The sequence below is a fragment of the Leopardus geoffroyi genome, chromosome C3, assembly GCF_018350155.1.
Source record: "Leopardus geoffroyi isolate Oge1 chromosome C3, O.geoffroyi_Oge1_pat1.0, whole genome shotgun sequence".
NCBI lineage: Eukaryota > Metazoa > Chordata > Mammalia > Carnivora > Felidae > Leopardus > Leopardus geoffroyi.
The window spans coordinates 61,689,801-61,707,686 of record NC_059338.1 but is presented as its reverse complement, the minus strand read 5'-3'; the positions used below and the strand labels follow the sequence as shown (position 1 = coordinate 61,707,686).

General features: G+C 38.9%; 1 protein-coding gene across 4 annotated transcripts in view; it reads right to left on the bottom strand.

The window, feature by feature from the left end:
• Positions 1 to 927: 927 nt before the first annotated feature.
• Positions 928 to 17,886, bottom strand: part of EXO1 (exonuclease 1) — a 41,251-nt gene continuing 24,292 nt past the window's right edge. For 2 of the 4 annotated variants that reach the window (XM_045453110.1, XM_045453113.1), the window contains 5 exons: positions 17,244 to 17,487; positions 11,259 to 12,039; positions 7,953 to 8,054; positions 4,159 to 4,352; positions 928 to 1,494 (listed from right to left, as the gene is read on the bottom strand). In XM_045453110.1, the coding sequence (XP_045309066.1) occupies positions 1,353 to 1,494; positions 4,159 to 4,352; positions 7,953 to 8,054; positions 11,259 to 12,039; positions 17,244 to 17,487 (1,463 nt within the window). In that variant the 3' untranslated portion in view covers positions 928 to 1,352. The remainder of the gene's footprint in view (positions 1,495 to 4,158; positions 4,353 to 7,952; positions 8,055 to 11,258; positions 12,040 to 17,243; positions 17,488 to 17,886) is intronic. The other 2 variants (XM_045453111.1, XM_045453112.1) reach the window with 2 other exon arrangements.

Sequence of the window (17,886 nt, the reverse complement as noted above, 5' to 3'; positions counted from 1 at the left end):
AACCTTTATGGATTTAAACTGTTTTATTCCTTTTCTGTCATTTAAGTGGCATTTTAAATGGGCAAGGAGATAAACATTTGTAGACAACGTTTGACTCACATTCTTAATTTGTTCTATAACAGGAAACATTCATAGAGTTCAAATTTTTTTTTTCCAATTGTTGGTTTTAAAAAATTTTTATGGTGTTTCTTACAACTTTTTTTTTTTCCATTCTGACTCTTTATCCAAGAGTCCTCTATCACATCTTATTTAAAAATTAAAATAATTTGGATCTCTTTCCTTTATCCTCTGTATCTCAGGTAAACCCTCTGCCCCCTGCCAGATTTTTCCTTCCTTCAGATATTCACCTGCATGGCTGGTTTTTTCTAGGTACCTGACTGTGGGGAAATAGGTTCTACTTACATAAATGGGTTAGAAAAACAGCTTAGGGTGGAAAGCCGCCACCACTGGGCGAAAGCACCCAAGGTTAGCTAGTGACATATTGTAACGGGATCATAAGTAACTTGTTATATCACCTGCAGGAAATTGCTTTCCATCTGGAGCCAATATACCTTGATCACAAACTCCGCTTGCCCCCTAGACCTTTTGATTCTTACACATACAAGTTAATGATTACGGTCTGATTGTTTTCTCCAGGTTCACACGTATAAGGTCTTGTTTTCCTCATGTTCACCACATGGGTAATACCTTATGAGCTCAATAGATATGGAGACGAAACCCCTGTTCCGGGCTCTTGTCTCCTCCTGGACATTAGCCTCTCGTATTCAATTCTGCGTCCACTCTCTTTCTGGACAAGAGAACTCCAGACTCATAGTCTGCGACACCTGACCACCCCTGTCGAGTGTACTCTTCACAGACCCTAATGCTTTAGTGTCTTATACCACACCTAAGACTCTAGTTAAGGGATTTTCAGCTCACACTTTAACCTTTCCAGCTACCTCTCCCATTCCAGAAACTTTATTTCCAATTCAACCCTGAGAGGAAATACAGTGATTCCCTCCAGGATAAAATGATTACAGAATTGTGGCTTTTCATTTACTATCCTTACACTTGACAACATGACACAGAAACCTTCAGAGTAGATTTTTCTAAATTCCAGGGGCCTTGCCCCAAAACATCAAAACTTCCAAAAACTGTCAAAGATAAAATTATTTCTCTATTTTAGCTTCTTACAAAATATAAAAAGCTGAACAAAAGAAATAGTTACAGTTAATATACAAAATGTACTCTACTTAAAAAATGGCATTACAGCTATGCATAAATCTTTCAGTCTGGTAACTGCCCCTTTCCCAAACAGCACTTCAAATTGATAGAGATTGTCTTGCAGGCAATAGCCTCCCAGCTGCCTGCATTTATTGGAATATTGCTCTCTGAACACGCATGCATTCAGATTTGTTAAATATATCCTCTTCTGCTTCTGGAGTTAGTTGGATGTTGTCTTTGACTGGCGACAGGGGATCTGGCTTCTTACAAGAAGGAAGCTTTTCAAAATCTCTGCAAAATACAAGAAAATGAATTTGGTGTTTTTGGGGTACTAGTTATTAGAGAATAGTCTACCTAGACAAAAGAGAGATATATGAAGACAAGACCTTCTAATTTGTCTCTCTTCTGAGTATCCCAACAAAATGTGAGTTTTGCTTCTCAGTTCCCCCTTCCTGCTTCCTAAATCACCTTTTAAAGCAGGTGCAAGGCCACTACTAAATATGTACTAGCTAAGAAAGAATGATTCCAATAAAGAACCTTTAGTTCCTTTCTCCTTAGCACCCTTCTCCAGTCTGGCTAAGAACCAACCTAAGTGAAGCATGAATAAGGTTTAAGCCCTATCTTTTACTCCTGCCTCCTCACAACCTTTTTTTTTTTTTGGGCTGAAAATCTCTAGGTCTATAAACATCCTATTAGGAACACACTTAGGAATACTTCTGCACCCTCAATTTCTCTTTAGTAGCAGTTCTCGAAATACGGCCCACGGTCTCCTAAAAATTCTCAAGACCGTTTCGGGGGTTTACAAGATCAAAACTATTTCATAATAATATTTACACTTTATCTGCCTTTTCCACCGTGGTGACATGTGCTCATCCAAAAGCTGAACTGACGTAGAAGCTACTGGCAACTTAGCATGAGTCAAGACAGCGGCCCCAAACTACACGAGAAATACAAGCAGTATTTGTATTCTCCAGCTCCATGCACTTGTAGTTAAAAAAAGCCAGTCTTAAGAATGTTCTTAAAAAAGCAGTAAAAATCATTAATTTTATTAAATCTCAACCTTCAACCTCTTAGTGTGAGAAAATGGGAAACCAAGGAGGCACTTTTGTTGGTACTGAAGGATGATGATGGTTATCTCCAGGAAAAAAAGCACGTGTGACACTATTAGGATTATTCAAATTTAGGTAATCGACTAACAGTATTTGTTGCCGAGGATAAAATTCAAGCTTTCAAGAGAAAGTTAAGATTTTGGAAAACTTCCTAATACTTAAAGACTTTGCTGATAAGATTGCGATTTCTTTATATTGTAAAATGAAATGTGTCAACATTTGGAAGATAACTCAGTAAGACAACATTTCCTAAATGACCACTTCATGCATGAAAAAAAGAGGCACTCAAGGTGCAATCTGGACCAATGGATGGTAATGTAACAATATGCAAAGTTGGCTGACAAGTTTCAGACTCTACACTGCAACCTTTAAGAAACCATCACTTGTTGGGGTGCCTAGGTGGCGCAGTCGGTTAAGCGTCCGGCTTCAGCCAGGTCACGATCTCGCGGTCCGGGAGTTCGAGTCCCGCGTCAGGCTCTGGGCTGATGGCTCAGAGCCTGGAGCCTGTTTCCGATTCTGTGTCTCCCTCTCTCTCTGCCCCTCCCCCATTCATGCTCTGTCTCTCTCTGTCCCAAAAATAAATAAACGTTGAAAAAAAAAAATTAAAAAAAAAAAAAAAAAAAAAGAAACCATCACTTGTTGAATTTTGGTATAATGTCAAAGTAGAAAATTTACAACTAAACAAAAAGTCTATTAAATTATATGTTTCCCAGCCAAAAATATGTGTGGAGCCAGATTTTATTCCTATACTTCAACCAAAACAATCTACCATAACAGATCGAACACAGAAGCAGAGATAAGAATCCAGTTCAGTCCTGTTAAACCAAAGTAAAGATTTGCAAAAAAACCATACTTATTTTATGTAATAATATACTATTGATTTTAATATGGGCTTGTCACTATTAAAGATAAATATTTTAAAATGTCCATTTTAATTTCTAAGATAGTTAAGTGCTGACAAGTATAATCATGTAAACCAAAGTATTATGGGGCCCTTAGTAATTTTTAAGGGTGTAAAGGGTGCCTGGAAGCAAATGTTTGAGAACTGCTGCGATATGGTATAATCCTAGGCTTTACACAATGCAAAATAAAAAAATAGTTGTCTGGCACTTGCTTATTTAAAGTGTGTCCCCTCATACCATCCATTTCATCTGCATCTGATTGTGACAACATTTCTATTAGATAAGATTTAATCCCACCACCAATGTAAGTTTCCCTCCCTCTACTCTTAGCACATTTGCTTTATTGAGAAGAACAAGAGAATAAGTTAATTATAAATCACAGCTACTCCAAGGCTAATTTTGTAGTCTAACAGAAGGAAGTACTACGGCTCAAAAAACATACATATACAGAAGATCAATTCTATTAAAATAGTGTCTGCCCTCTACATTAGAAATCTGGCACATTCATCATAGACACTGGATGATTCTCCCCACTTTAGATGTGATGATCTAGGGAAACAAATTGCTTTAAATCAAGAAGTGTGATGCAGCATTATTTTCCCACCCCCGTGTCTAGAACAACCCTACTCTCATCACAATCCTGAGTGACAACAGAAGAAAGCTGAGACACTTAGGCCAGAAAAAGTAATCTGCTTAAACAAAAGACCCCAAAGCCAGACCAGGAACTCAGGATTTTCAGTCTGGCATCTTTTCACAAGAAGGCATAGACACTAAAATTAAATATACTTAAAAAGAGCTAAAGAGAATAGAGAAAAATAATTCTTATAGGGTAATAGAAAACAAAACTGACTCATATGAAAATAGAAAGAAATGGGAGAAAGTAATTGAAGTTACAAAAAAACAATAACTTATCCTATCTTAGAAGAAGTAACATGGCAACTCACTTTTTAAATCCAAAATTTTTCCAGAGCTCATTGATTTTTATCTGCAATCCTGGCCTGTTCTCTGCATTATGATGATTTCTCTTCTGGATGTTTGATGGCTTCTTGCTGAGCCCACTGGCTCGAGCTGGAACTAGAGGCTTGATCCTGGTCGCAGAAAGATTGTCCACAGAACTAGATTTATACAGCCCGGGAATCTGAAGAATAAATGCTCCTTTTAACACTGTTCTGTTCAAGCAACTACCTTTAGTTAACTTTGAACTAGTAGCTGTAGATACCAGATACTGTTCTACTAGAACAGTAGAACAGAAAAATAACTGATAAGCAATGTGTAAACATGTTCACTTAATATATTTCGATTCTACTTAGTAATGTATCTTGGATAGTTTTCTTTTTTACATGTAGAAGTGAATTTTGTTTTGAATAAGTTGTTCAAACACATCGCTACTGACATTTAGCTTTTTCTATCCAAGGGCTGATTTTTATCCTGTGGGAAACATGGAGCCATCAACATTCTGTTGTTGTTGTTTAGGATAGTAAAGAGTGAGGAAGATAAAACAAGGCTTTCAGAATGATGCAACTACCAGAGGAGGTATGAAGAATGGAAAAGTTCACACATGAAAGATGAAATCTTGTCTTGGGGTGTTGGTGAGGGGAAAAGGGAGAGAGCAAGAAACAAGACAAAGAGAGAAAGATTAGAACTTGGATAGGTACTGGGGCGCCTGGGTGGCGCAGTCGGTTAAGCGTCCGACTTCAGCCAGGTCACGATCTCGCGGTCTGTGAGTTCGAGCCCCGCGTCGGGCTCTGGGCTGATGGCTCGGAGCCTGGAGCCTGTTTCCGATTCTGTGTCTCCCTCTCTCTCTGCCCCTCCCCCGTTCATGCTCTGTCTCTCTCTGTCCCAAAAATAAATAAACGTTGAAAAAAAAATTTAAGAAAAAAAAAAAAAAAAAAAAAAAGAACTTGGATAGGTACAGATGGGTGGTGGTTTTTCTTTATCTCCTGCAGAAGGATCGAGCTGGCAGAAAGAAAAAGGATAACCCTAAGATTTTGAAACTAAATGGCAAAGAGAATAATATAACTTATGTAACAGAAATGTTCTGAGAGGTTTGAGGTTAAGAAAAAAAAAGGTTTGGGGTGCCTGGGTGGCTCAGTTGGTTAAGTGTCTGACTTCGGCTCAGGCCATGATCTCACGATTTGTGAGTTCAAGTCCCGAGTCGGGTTCTGTGTTGACAGCTCAGAGCCTGGAGCCCGCTTTGTATTCTGTGTCTTCTTGCTTTGCCCCTTCCCCGCTCACACTCTCTCTCAAAAAGGAATAAATGTTAAAAAAAAAAAAAAAAAAAAAAGGTTTTATTTTAGATATTAAAGATGGATATTGGGGAACAAGGGGGAAAATTCTGGGGAGTTTCACTAAAACAGGAGTGACAGACCCCTGACAACTTCTGAGAGCAAGAATAATAATAAAAAGATGGCTTAATGTGCAGACATAACTTCTTTTGCGAAAGTACTTTCTACATTTCCAGTCCTGTCGCTGTAAATAATTTTGGTGTCTTTCCGACTTTCTACTGTGATTATATAAACATAACACAGTGTGCCTGAGTATTTGTGAATATTTAAACAAACATACCGTGTCATACATACGTTCCATGTTTTTTCTCTTTACTCAAAAATAAAATGGAGGTGCCTGGAAGGCTTAGTTAGTTACAAGTCCAACTTCAGCTCAGGTCACCTCAGTTTGTGAGTTCGAGCCCCACATTAGGGTCTCTGCTACCAGCACAGAGCCTACTTTGGATCCTCTCTGCCAACCCCCTGACCCTCCCCTATTTGTTCTCTCTTTCTCTCTCAAAATAAACTTAAAACAAAAACAAACATGGATACCTTTCTGGGACAGGATGTTTGAAAAAGGCTTTTGCACTCAAAGATTTAAAAATAATCTTTTTTTAATGTTTTATTTTTTTTGAGTGAGAAAGAGTGACAGAACACGAGGAGGGGAGGGGCAGAGAGAGGGAGACACAGAATCCAAAGCAGGCTCCAGGCTCTGAGTTGTCAGCACAGAACCTGACACAGGGCTTAAACCCACAAACCATGAGATCATGACCTGAGCTCAAGTCAGACGTTTAACCAACTGAGCCACCCAGGAGCCCCCCAAAATAAGCTTATATTTACATATTCCACATTTATATATTTAATATATCTAGGATTTATATTTGTATAGTAGGAGATGGGGGATCTTCTTTCAAATCGATATGCAGACCATTTACTGAAATTTTTAAAAGTTTTTTATGCTACTAGAAAAATAATATGTTCACTATGGAAAAACAGGGGAAAACAACAGAAAAAAATTCACTTATATTCCTAACACCTGAGAGCTAAAACCAGTAATGTATTTAATAATTCACCCCCTTATTTTTAGATAGGCAATTTTCAATTTTTCACTATTGTAACTAATGCAGGCTAAGTGTTCATGTACTTTTTTTTAATGTTTATTTATTTGTTTTGAGAGAGAGAGACAGCACAAGCAGGGGAGAGGCTGTGAGAGAGGGAGAGAGAGGGAGAGGGAGAGAGAGGGGGAGGGGGGAGAGGGAGGGAGAGGGAGGGAGAGAGAAGGAGAGAGAAGGAGGGAGGGAGGGAGAGAGGGAGAGAGGGAGGGAGGGAGGGGGAGAGAGAGAGAGAGAGAGAGAGAGAGAGAGAGAGAGAGAGAGAGAGAATATGAATGAATATCCCAATCAGGCTCCATGCTGTCAGTACAGAGACCGACTTGAGGCTCAAAGTCACAAACGATGAGATCATGACCTGAGTCGCAATCAAGAGTCAGTCGCTTCACCAACGAGCCACCCAGGTGCCCCAAGTGTTCATGTACTTAAACTCTCATGATTTCCTTAGACAAGTTCTAGAATTGGAACTTGAATTATTTAAATTGGGTTGAATTATTTAAACTCATCCAAATTGCTTTCCTGAAATGGCAGAGCAATTTATACACAATTAATATGTTTATTTGTCTCGCTATAGTCTCATAAAAATGAGTACAACTAAAAATATTTTTTGAAAATCTGAGAGGTAAGAAATTATGTTTCATTATTTTAATTTGCATTATTTGATTATTAATGAGGTTGAACATGCTTTTATGTGTTAACCAACCATTTATACTTTTTCTTTTGTACTATATATGTCCCTTGTACATTTTTGAGTTAGAAATTAGCATTTTTCATATTAATGGGTAGAACACTTTATACATAAAATATGCTTTAGCTTATGAGCTTTCCCTTTGTAGTCATGCAAATATTTATGTATCTTGATAAAAAAAATAACCTGACTTATCGGATATACAGTTTCTAGAAAGTCTTTTGGCAATATACATCAACGCTCTAATTCTGGTGCCTTTAGACTAGCAATACCACTCCATGGAATTCATCCCTATGAAATAATCAAGAACGGCACGTAAATATTTATCCACAAGTTCTTGGTTGCAGTCTTGTCTGCTACTGCAAAAAATGTTTAGTTAAATGACAAACATAGAGGATCGGCTACACTCATCCAATGGCTATTACTCAGTCATCATAAGTAACGCTCTAGAAGCACATGAGAAAAAGAGGTTTATAGTGCAGAAGATAAGGGTTTCTTCAACAACTTTACCACCTACAATCAGGCATAAACATGGCCCTAGAAGGACTGAAAGTAAACATTTCTCCTGTAAATTAAAATATACGCATTTTCATTTTTAATTCTGTTGATATTTCTCATTTTTTGGTAATAAACATAGACTGCTTCTGAAATTTAAAAAAATTAGATGTTTGTTTTACCTTGTTTTTTAGAAGTGTGACTTTTCTTGAATACTGAGATAAATGTAGCTTGGATTTCAGATTACCTTCATTCTCAAATGACTTATTATTGCAGTCAGATTCCTAGATTCCCCAATAAAAAAATAAAATAAGATTTTTACTATGGATTTTTTTTATGACAAGTAACCAATATTCAACAAACTAGCAAAATGTTTTACCTCAAGTAAATTGTATAAAAGAAACGATACATTTGAATTTGAAGACTTTTTCTAACCCTTTCAGGAGCCTGTCAAAATGCTGACTCTGATTAGACAAAAGTCTCCTGACTTGCTTACCCAAGCTCGGCTAATAGGTTTTGTAAACTACTAGCTACAAAAAGCTGAACCAGTACAGCCAAATCTTTAATTGTGGGACACAGTCAACATTAAAGAAAAAAAAAAAAAGGCATCTGCTTTCAAGAAGTAGAGTAATATTGCGTCAAATGCAGTTACTTTTCCCAACGCCACTGAGATCTAACCTCTGCCCTATCCCATCATATAAAGCTTTTCTTTACACAGAAAAATCTGGATTCCCACGGAACTCAAATAAAAAAAGGACAATGAATGAAGACTTCACATTTCTGCATTTTTCAAGAGGATTTTTTTTTTCAATTTATTTTGGGATTCTTTAGAGTATTATATACTTAAAAAATAATCCCAAAGTGAAAAATACTCCATTAACATGACTGTAATTTTCAGAAACTCTAATATTCCTTGCTCATAGTTAACAGTAGTGGTGACTCAGGGATAAATCATTTGCTTATTTTTCTTTCTTCTTTTTTTTTTTAGTCGACACATGTTACATTAGTTTCAGATGTTAAATCATTTCTTAAAATAAAGGTCATGAGTAAGGCCAAAAGATTAATTCACCTCAAATAGGGTCAGTGAACTCAATACACACAGAATCTAAGATTGTTGCTTTTCACAGTGAACTACCAATGGAAGGCCCCAATACAGAAATATTTTCTTCAGAGCCACACGGTAAAAACTAGTATTAAAGATGAAGCCCAGTGGCACTGTGGCTTTCTGACACATTTTCTGAATCAACGAAAGATTATGTAATTTTATGTTAACTGTTAGTGTTCTAATTCTTTGAGAATTAACAATTCATTTATCCTAACAGGAGTTTACTCCATCTGGTGGCAAGAGAGGACTTAATGAATGATTTCTAGTTTAGGTGGGTAGTTGTTTTTGTGGGGGAGGAAGGGAGAAGAGGGTTCATGTCTCTATAACTGATTAATACAAAAAATGGTTAGCTAGAAGACAGAAATGTGGAAAGTTCATCAGCATGACCAGCCCACAGCCTGTGAACTGGTATGCTTCTCAGCAACACATGGCTAAAAGATTACAAAGTGAAACAGGAAGATGTCTGTTGAAAAAGGAGAAAGCACTTGCCTTGAAAGAGCTCAGCAGACCTAAGAGTAGTCTCATAAATAGATGACGTTCTTATGAAAGATGTTCAAGAGACAGCTACTGTGTTGGCACCCAAATGGGGCCAAGGGCAAATGCAGTATGCAGTACAAAATGAAAAGGATGGTGTTAAAGTGGAGGATTGTAGTATTGTTTTTTTTTTTTTTAACGTTTACTTATTTTTGAGACAGAGAGGGACACAGCATGAACAGGGGAGGGTCAGAGAGAGAGAGGGAGACACAGAATCTGAAATAGGCTCCAGGCTCTGAGCTGTCAGCACAGAGCCGGATGCGGGGCTCGAACTCACGGACCGCGAGATCATCACCTGAGCCGAAGTCGGACGCTTAACCGACTGAGCCACCCAGGCGCCCCTATAGTATTGTTTTCAAATGTTTATTTTTGAAAGAGAGCATGAGCAGGGGAGGATGAGGGAGAGGGGGACTGAGGATCCAAAGCGGGCTCTGCACTGACAGCAGAGAGCCCGATGTGGGGCTCAAACTCACAAACCGTGGGATCACGACCTGTGCCGGAGTCAGATGCTTTAACTAAATGAGCCACCCAGGCGCCCCTAAAATGGACGATATTAAAAGAAACAGAAAGAGTGTTGCAGACCAGTATGGATGAACTGAGGGCAAAGCAAACGAAAGGAAGAAGAAAAGCACACATCTCCAAGCCAGCCCAGGGGTGGCCTGGCCTACTCTTCACACTTCAATACCGCAGGGAACAGTATGAATTCAACATATTAACTGATTTCAGCTTTCTCTAAATGAAAACAATTTGTTCTCACATTGTAAGTTAGCTTTTTTCTTCACTTTGAGTCCAATACAACTCAAGTTTCCTTTGGAAACTTGAATAAAATATTTTCCTTTTGATAAATACAAGCTATCCTGATAGACACACTCCAAAATTGAGGATTATCAAAATTCTCTCAAGTAGTACTGCGGCTATAACTGTTCTTATAACTTGGTAATTACAGGTGGTGAAGATAAAACGAAGTATGTTATATTGGTAAATCTGAGGTAACTCAGATGTAAAGGAAGCTATTCTGTCGTCATGTCATTTTACAACATCACGGCATCTTATGAGCAGTAGATACTTGAAGCTTTAAGTCAGACTAAAAGATATTTCATAAACAAGGGAAAAAATGGTTAGGATGCTTTTATTAACTTAAAACAGAATGACAAAATCACATTCATTACCATTTTGTTTTGTTAGAAAGGGGAAGTTTAGCAGGACTAAGAAGGGTAAATGAAAATATATTTCTAAGTACTAAAACCTTAAGATGAACATCGTCAAATTAATAAGGCCATTTGCTTATAAGGTTTCAAATGTTATTTGAATCCAAAAGTATATTAAGGAATTAAATATTAAATGTATTGTAAGTTACCATTCTGCTTACGTCTTAACTGTTCCACAGTATGTAAGTAACTCAGGAGATAGAGTTAGATTGAATGTACAAGAGTTTAAAGTATTAAACATACAGAGAAGTCCTTACAATGAATAAAATGTGAAGTTTCTACACAGTAAGACCTAGAATAAAAAATTCAGACAGCAGGGGTGCCTGGGTGGCTCGGTCAGTTAAGCCTCGGACTCACGATTTCAGCTCACATCATGATCTCACGGTTTTTGAGATTGAGCCCCACATCCAGCTCTGTGCTGACAGTGCAGGGCCTGCTTGGGACTCTCTCTCTCTGTCTCTCTCTGCCCTTCCCACACTTGCGTGCATTCTCTCTCTCAAAATAAAAAAGTAAACTTAAAAAAAAAATTAAGACAGCCAATTATTTCCATAACGTAGGCAAAATTTCCCCAGTGATCTGATTAATACCAGATCTTCTCTTATGTATGGATTTGAAAACAAAGGCTTCATAATGTGACTTACCTCTGAGTCGGAATCCTTACTAGAAGGCTGAGACAGTTTTGACACATTTAAATTGTGTGGTGACAGTTCTGGGCTTCCTTGAGACTTTGGACACCAAGCCGCTGCCCGCACGGGAGGCGCTCCATCACCAGACTCCTCACTCTTTAACTGGGACACAGCAGACGCTTCCCTCTGGTCCGGTGCCGCAGTGAGGGGATCGGTCCTTCTCCGGAACTGCTGCAGTGCTGCGCCTGGAGAGGGGCTTGAAGTTCGTGAAAAATCTCCAAGACTTCCAGACCAGCTAAAACAATTTCTGAGTGTCCCCAGGGTGGGTGGTGAGATGGTCCTTGTGAATTTGCTGGTCTCCAAACACAGAGAGTCGTCAGCAATCATAGTTGCATTGTCTGGAACCTGATCACCTGAATTACATGCTCCATCTGGACCAGCCAGCTTCTTGCCATCCTGACAGTCTGATTTATCTACACTGGTCTCTTCATCTGCAATAGAACTTTCATCTGGAACCTCATCATCTGAATTATATGCTCCATCCGGACCAGCCAGCTTCTTGCCATCCTGACGATCTGGTTCAGCTACACTGGCCTCTTCATCTGTGACAGAACTTTCATATGGAACCTCATCATCTGAATTATGTGCTCCATCTGGACCAGCCAGCTTCTTGCCATCCTGATGATCTGGTTCAGCTACACTGGCCTCTTCATCTGTGACAGCACTTTTTTCTGGGGGCTCACCGCCTGCTTTCGCTGATACACAGTTGGCAGAATCCAGAGAACTGCAAAAAAACCTAACAAAAAAAAAACAATACAAAGAATGCATAAATGTTTTAGAGTTTTCTCACAAAGGTGATAAGATTCAGATAATGAAAAATGGAAAAATGGTCTTGTTTCTTCAAGAAAAAGCCTCCTAAATACATAATTTCATAAATACAGAGAAAACCGTTCTTTAAAGTTTAAATTTTGATTATAACAACATTCACACATTTAGAAATTTATTTGAAATCCTGAAGCTGTAGACAGGATTTCCTAAAAGCAGTCCTCTCTACATACGTGTATTTGGAACTGGCATAATTTATCTATACCTCATCATCATACAGGTATCCTTTCCCCTAACCTTCACTGAATAGACTCCCAACAGACCAGAAGCTCCTTGAGGACAGCTACCATCCAAGCCATTGTGTCCTCCACAGTACCTACAATAGTGGCTAACACACGGCTGACAGTCAAATATTTGAGGAGATATGGAAATATGCAACAGAAAGGACAATTTACAACTACTGTCTCTTACTTTGTAAATGCAAAATAAAAAAATTTAGTCATTTACTCTTTATCTTGGCTTAGTCCATCGTAGTGAATCATCTGGGAACTTGTAGTGGTCCATACTCTACTGGCTTTTAAAATAAATATCCTATAAACTTTCACACTATTTTAAATATGTGAGATTATGACTTTCACCATCAATCATTTTTTTAATAAATTTTTTAAAATGTTTATTTATTTTTGACAGAGACCGAGAGACCAAGCACGAGTTGGGGAGGGAGGAGGGAAAGATAGAATCTGAAGCAGGCTCCAGGCTCCAAACTGTCAGCACAGAGCCTGATTGGGGGCTTGAACTCACAGACTGTGAGCTGAAGTTGGACGCTTAACCAACTGAGCCACCCAGGTGCCCCTCACCATCAATCATTAAATTCTGTATTAATAAGAGGTTTTACTCAGTCTGGCAGCTTTAAAACATCACTTATAAACACTCCAATAGAAAAGAAAGATGAGTATCCTTATAGAGAAGATATATTCGGAGAGTTTTTAGGTTAAAAAGGAAATTCCCAGAGTATATGATCAGATAAATAGGAAGCCTAAAGAGAAATTACTGCTTTAATTAGTTCAAATCCAAGATGATAAACAGAATATGTACTAAATGCCAGAGAGTAAAAATACCCTCTCTATCCTTCATCTAATCCCCAGCTGAGGTGTGGGTACAGGGCAGGAAGGAAAGGTCTTACTAGGCTAGTCACTAAGCACAAAACAGCTCCTAGATCTGATTACATAATTCATTTTTAAATAATAACCCCTATGATATCCAAGTATTCTTCCAGGTGTGATTTCATAGGTAAGAAAAGTTATAGTAACAGTGCCCAAGGTTATAAAATTAATCAGCATGAGAGCAGAATTAAAACCCAGAACTCCTCCCAGATCATGGCTACCTCTTCCCAATTAGTGTATGTTGTTGCTTAACTTATATTTCTAGATCTCAAAAGATAAACTGGCATGTTGCTAGGATAAAGTATCTATATAATAAAAGAGTTAAAACAGACTTCTAAAAAAGCAGGCAGGATGAAGACAAACTTTGGCATATTTAATACCTCCTGTTGCATTAGGTTAATGTAGTGGGGTGATATTACATTAAAGAGTGGGGTGATGATAAATTCTCGCAGATATATTACTGAGTGGGCACTGTGTCAGGTGCTTGATATACCTCTGCTAGTCTTCAGAACAGCTGATCCATATTTTATAAAGAAATAGGCTCAGGGAAATTCAATGGTGTGAAAGATCACTCGATTAAATTTTTTTTTTTAATTCATTTATTTATTTTAAGAGAGAGACAGTGCAAGCATGGGAGGGCCAGCGAGAGGGTGAGAGAGAATCCCAAGCAGGCGCTGAGCTGTCAGCATAGAGCCAGACGCAGGGCTCGAACTCACAAAATTGTGAGATCATGACCTGAGCCAAAACCAAGAGTCAGACACTCCTATGACTGAACCACCCAGGTGCCCTGGATCACTCAATTAATGTGATGACACAGTGTGAATTCACATCCAGGCCGATCAGATCACGTGCTCCTTTCCACCCACCATGCTGAGGAGGACCAGGACCTCTCCCATCGTCAGTCCTAACTATGCCACCCTGGGAAAGTTTTTTTTTTTTTTTTTTTTAAACCTCTTGGAGCCTGAATGTCTTAACCCAAAATGGAGAAAATAACACCAACCCTGAATGTCTCATAATTTTGCTGAAAGGAGGAAGAGAGTATGTTAAAGAACTTTGAAAATTAGCTACGAATACCAACTTCCTAACACTTAGTTGTTATTAGATGTTGTTATACCACCCAGGTCAGAAAACTGTAGAGACTTACAATTATTATTTCACAGGAAAGTGACAGAAAAAAACTGTTATTTTTCCGAACATCTCTCAACAATTTATCAGTGCCACATCTACCTAAACTATTAAAGCAGCGATGTGCAGCTGTGAATGGAAATTTGATTAAGCTTTGCTGGTGACTAGGTGAGGCCTGCAGAGATATGCGAACTCTGTTCTCATTAGCCCGTCCTCGAAGAAGAGGTGGGCACTGAGTGACAGAAAAGGGAAATTTTATTTTCTCCCACATGGAAAAACAAAACACAAGTTCTAAAAATTTCTCCAAGAAAAGCCAACTTTCTAGAATGTTATTAATCAGTGTGTATCATCTAGAGCCTTCTTCATCTTTGGCAGCCTCCTTTTTCATCGCTGCACTGGTAATGCCATCTTTAATGACAGTGACTAGGAAAGGCAGAATCAAAATGATCCTTTAATTGGGACGAGGCTGTTCCCTTAAGAAGGCCTGATGGGAGATGCGAGGTTCAGGGAGGAGCAGTGGGTGGTTCCTTCCTGCCCACTTCCCACAGTCATGGTCAGACAGCCTGGCTCAGCCTGGTGTATACACTTGAAGACAACAGCCTCTCCAAGTCTCCTAGGGGAATGCGGGGGCTGCTCGGTTCTCAGAGTTGCTACCTCATGTGCCCACATAACTTTCGACACTGAGACGTCCTGTTGCTCGTTGTGACTTCACCACCCAGACAACAGAAGAGCTATTCATTGTGTACTGATCATCTATCAGGTACTGTTTTAGGCACCTTTATTTACAGTATTAATTTAATCCTCTCAGTGGCCCTGAGGTTGTCAGAGATGTTGGTCCCATTTTTTAAAGAGGGTGCGCCTAGGTGGCTCAGTCGGTCAAGCATCAAACTTGATTTTAGCTCAGGTCATAATATCGTGGTTTGTGAGTTTGAGCCCCGTGTTGGGCTGACAGCCCAGAGCCTGCTTGGACTTCTCTCCCCGCTCTCTCTGGTCCCCACACTCACTCATGCACATGCTTTCTCTCTCTCAGAAATAAACATTTAAAAAAAAAAAAAAAAAAAGAGGGAACTGAAGCACCCAGAAGTCCGCTTACCTAAGTCAAACATCTCATGAGTGAACAGGATGGGATTCAAATTGAGGCGGTCCAATCCCAGGGTATAAACTCCAGACCCCTACATTATCCTGACCCCAAAATCTCATCATCACTCACAGGGCCTACAGAACAGCCTACCCAATCTTTCTGTTCCACTTTGGCCTTCTAGAATCCATCCTTCATGGCACACTTGGAGTGGTCCATCAAAAGCAGGTATGATCAAGTCATACCCTACCCTGATCAAAACCCTCCAAGTATCTCCTGTCACCTCTAAAGATGAGAAGTTCCTTAGCCTGGCTTGCAAACTGAACTGGCCTTGTGCCTATTTCTGCTCCCTCAGCATCCTTCCAGACTTGCATTTTGGCAGCTAATAAGAGCGACTAACAGCAAGAAGCTGTCCCCATGCCTGCTCCATGCCGTTGCCCAGCTCCATGCCTCTGCCCAAGCTGCCTGCCTCCACTGGGAAGGTAGAGGCTGCATTCTTTGTAATGGCACCTGACCCCTGCCCCTTCCTTCTGACCCTTTCCAACCACCCAATCCGCATGAGACATCCATTTAATGCCCCCAGAACACCTCAGGCATACTTCTGTCACTGTACCTACCACACTGTATAGATTTCCTTTACAGATCTATTTTTGCAACTGGAGTATAAGCTTCTCAACAAATACTAGGTCTCTCATTTTTGTAACCCAATGCTTAGTGTGGTATTGGTTTTCAATTAATATTAGAGCTCTATAGTCATCTGTATTTAAATGTACTTCTAAAAATACCTTGCATCCAAAATCTATAAAGAACTTATTAAACTCAACACCCAAAAAACAAATAATCCAGTGAAGAAATGGGCAAAACACATGAATAGACACTTCGCCAAAGACATCCAGATGGCCAACCGACACATGAAAAAATGCTCTACATCATTCATCATCAGGGAGATGCAATTGCATTACTAGGCATTTATCCATGGGATACAGGTGTGCTGTTTCGAAGGGACACATGCACCCCCATGTTTATAGCAGCACTATCAACAATAGCCAAAGTATGGAAAGAGCCCAAATGTCCATTGATGGATGAATGGATAAAGAAGATGTGTTATATATAATATATAATGGAGTATTACTCAGCGATCAAAAAGAATGAAACCTTGCTATTTGCAGCTACATAGATGGAACTAGAGGGTATTATGCTAAGTGAAATTAGAGAAAGACAAATATCATATGACTTCACTCATATGAGGACTTTAAGACACAGAACAGATGAACACAAGGGAAGGGAAGCAAAAATAATATAAAAACAGGGAGGGGACAAAACATAAAAGACTCTTAAATATGGAGAACAAACAGAGGGTTATTAGAGAGGGGTTGTGTGTGGGGGGGATGGGCCAACTGGGTAAAGGACATTAAGGAATCTACCCCTGAAATCGTTGTTGTACTAGATGCCAATTAACTTGGATGTAAATTAAAAAAATAAAAAAATAAATGCTCAAAATAATAATAAAAATACCCTACCAAATTGTTTTTAGCTCTTAAAAAAAGTAGAAACAAAGAAGCAGGGGACCCTCCAAAACAAGAGAATTTTTCTAATGCAAAATATAATAAGTCGACAGTTCTCATTTTGCGTCCGCATGACAAGAGCTGTGCATTTACGTCAGGACTACAGCTACACATGATACAAATGGTCAAGGGATTAAGCCAAGACCACACCTACTCCATGGACTGCTTATTTAAGACAGCTGAAATAAATATCAACAGAGTAGACAATACAACAGACACACAACATCCTGTAGATAAACTGTACCTGCTTCTTGTCCCTGGAACCACAACCGCACCACTTTCTTCATTTTTTCTCTGTAAAAATGCTGCAAATTTATTTCTTGTCGTAGGTGGTGTGCTTATGTTTTTTTTAACAGTAGTTCCATCTACCAGGTCAGGCATGAGCATTTCAGAGTTCAATGATTTATGACCTTCACAGTTACTTTTCTTGGTCTTCTTTGTGAATGAAAGGGAATACTGACTCAACAGATCGTCTTCTGACAGCTCCTCTAAACAGAAACAAAAACAGTCTGTAAATCTTTGTGCCTGCCGTGTGCAGACTCAGCCTTAATGTTACAGCCCACATCTCACTGTCTTAAGGATGAAGTCTTATTTCTTTAACAGTGCATCCCGAAAGGAGATACAAGAATGACTTAGAAGAAAAAGGAAATTCCCTTAAGCTGTGGTTTACAATTTCACAAATTAGTTAAGATTTAATGTCCATTGTTTTTATGATTTTATGTGAAATTACTGAAACCAAAATTTCAGGATACGATCAATTCTGTAAGGCTATATACTTATTATCCTAAAGGCTTGATTTTGAATGAAAAAAGAAATTAAGGCAATTTACATGCCAATATATGATTTACTGTTTGACTTTTATTTATTTATTTTTTTTTGGTTCTACT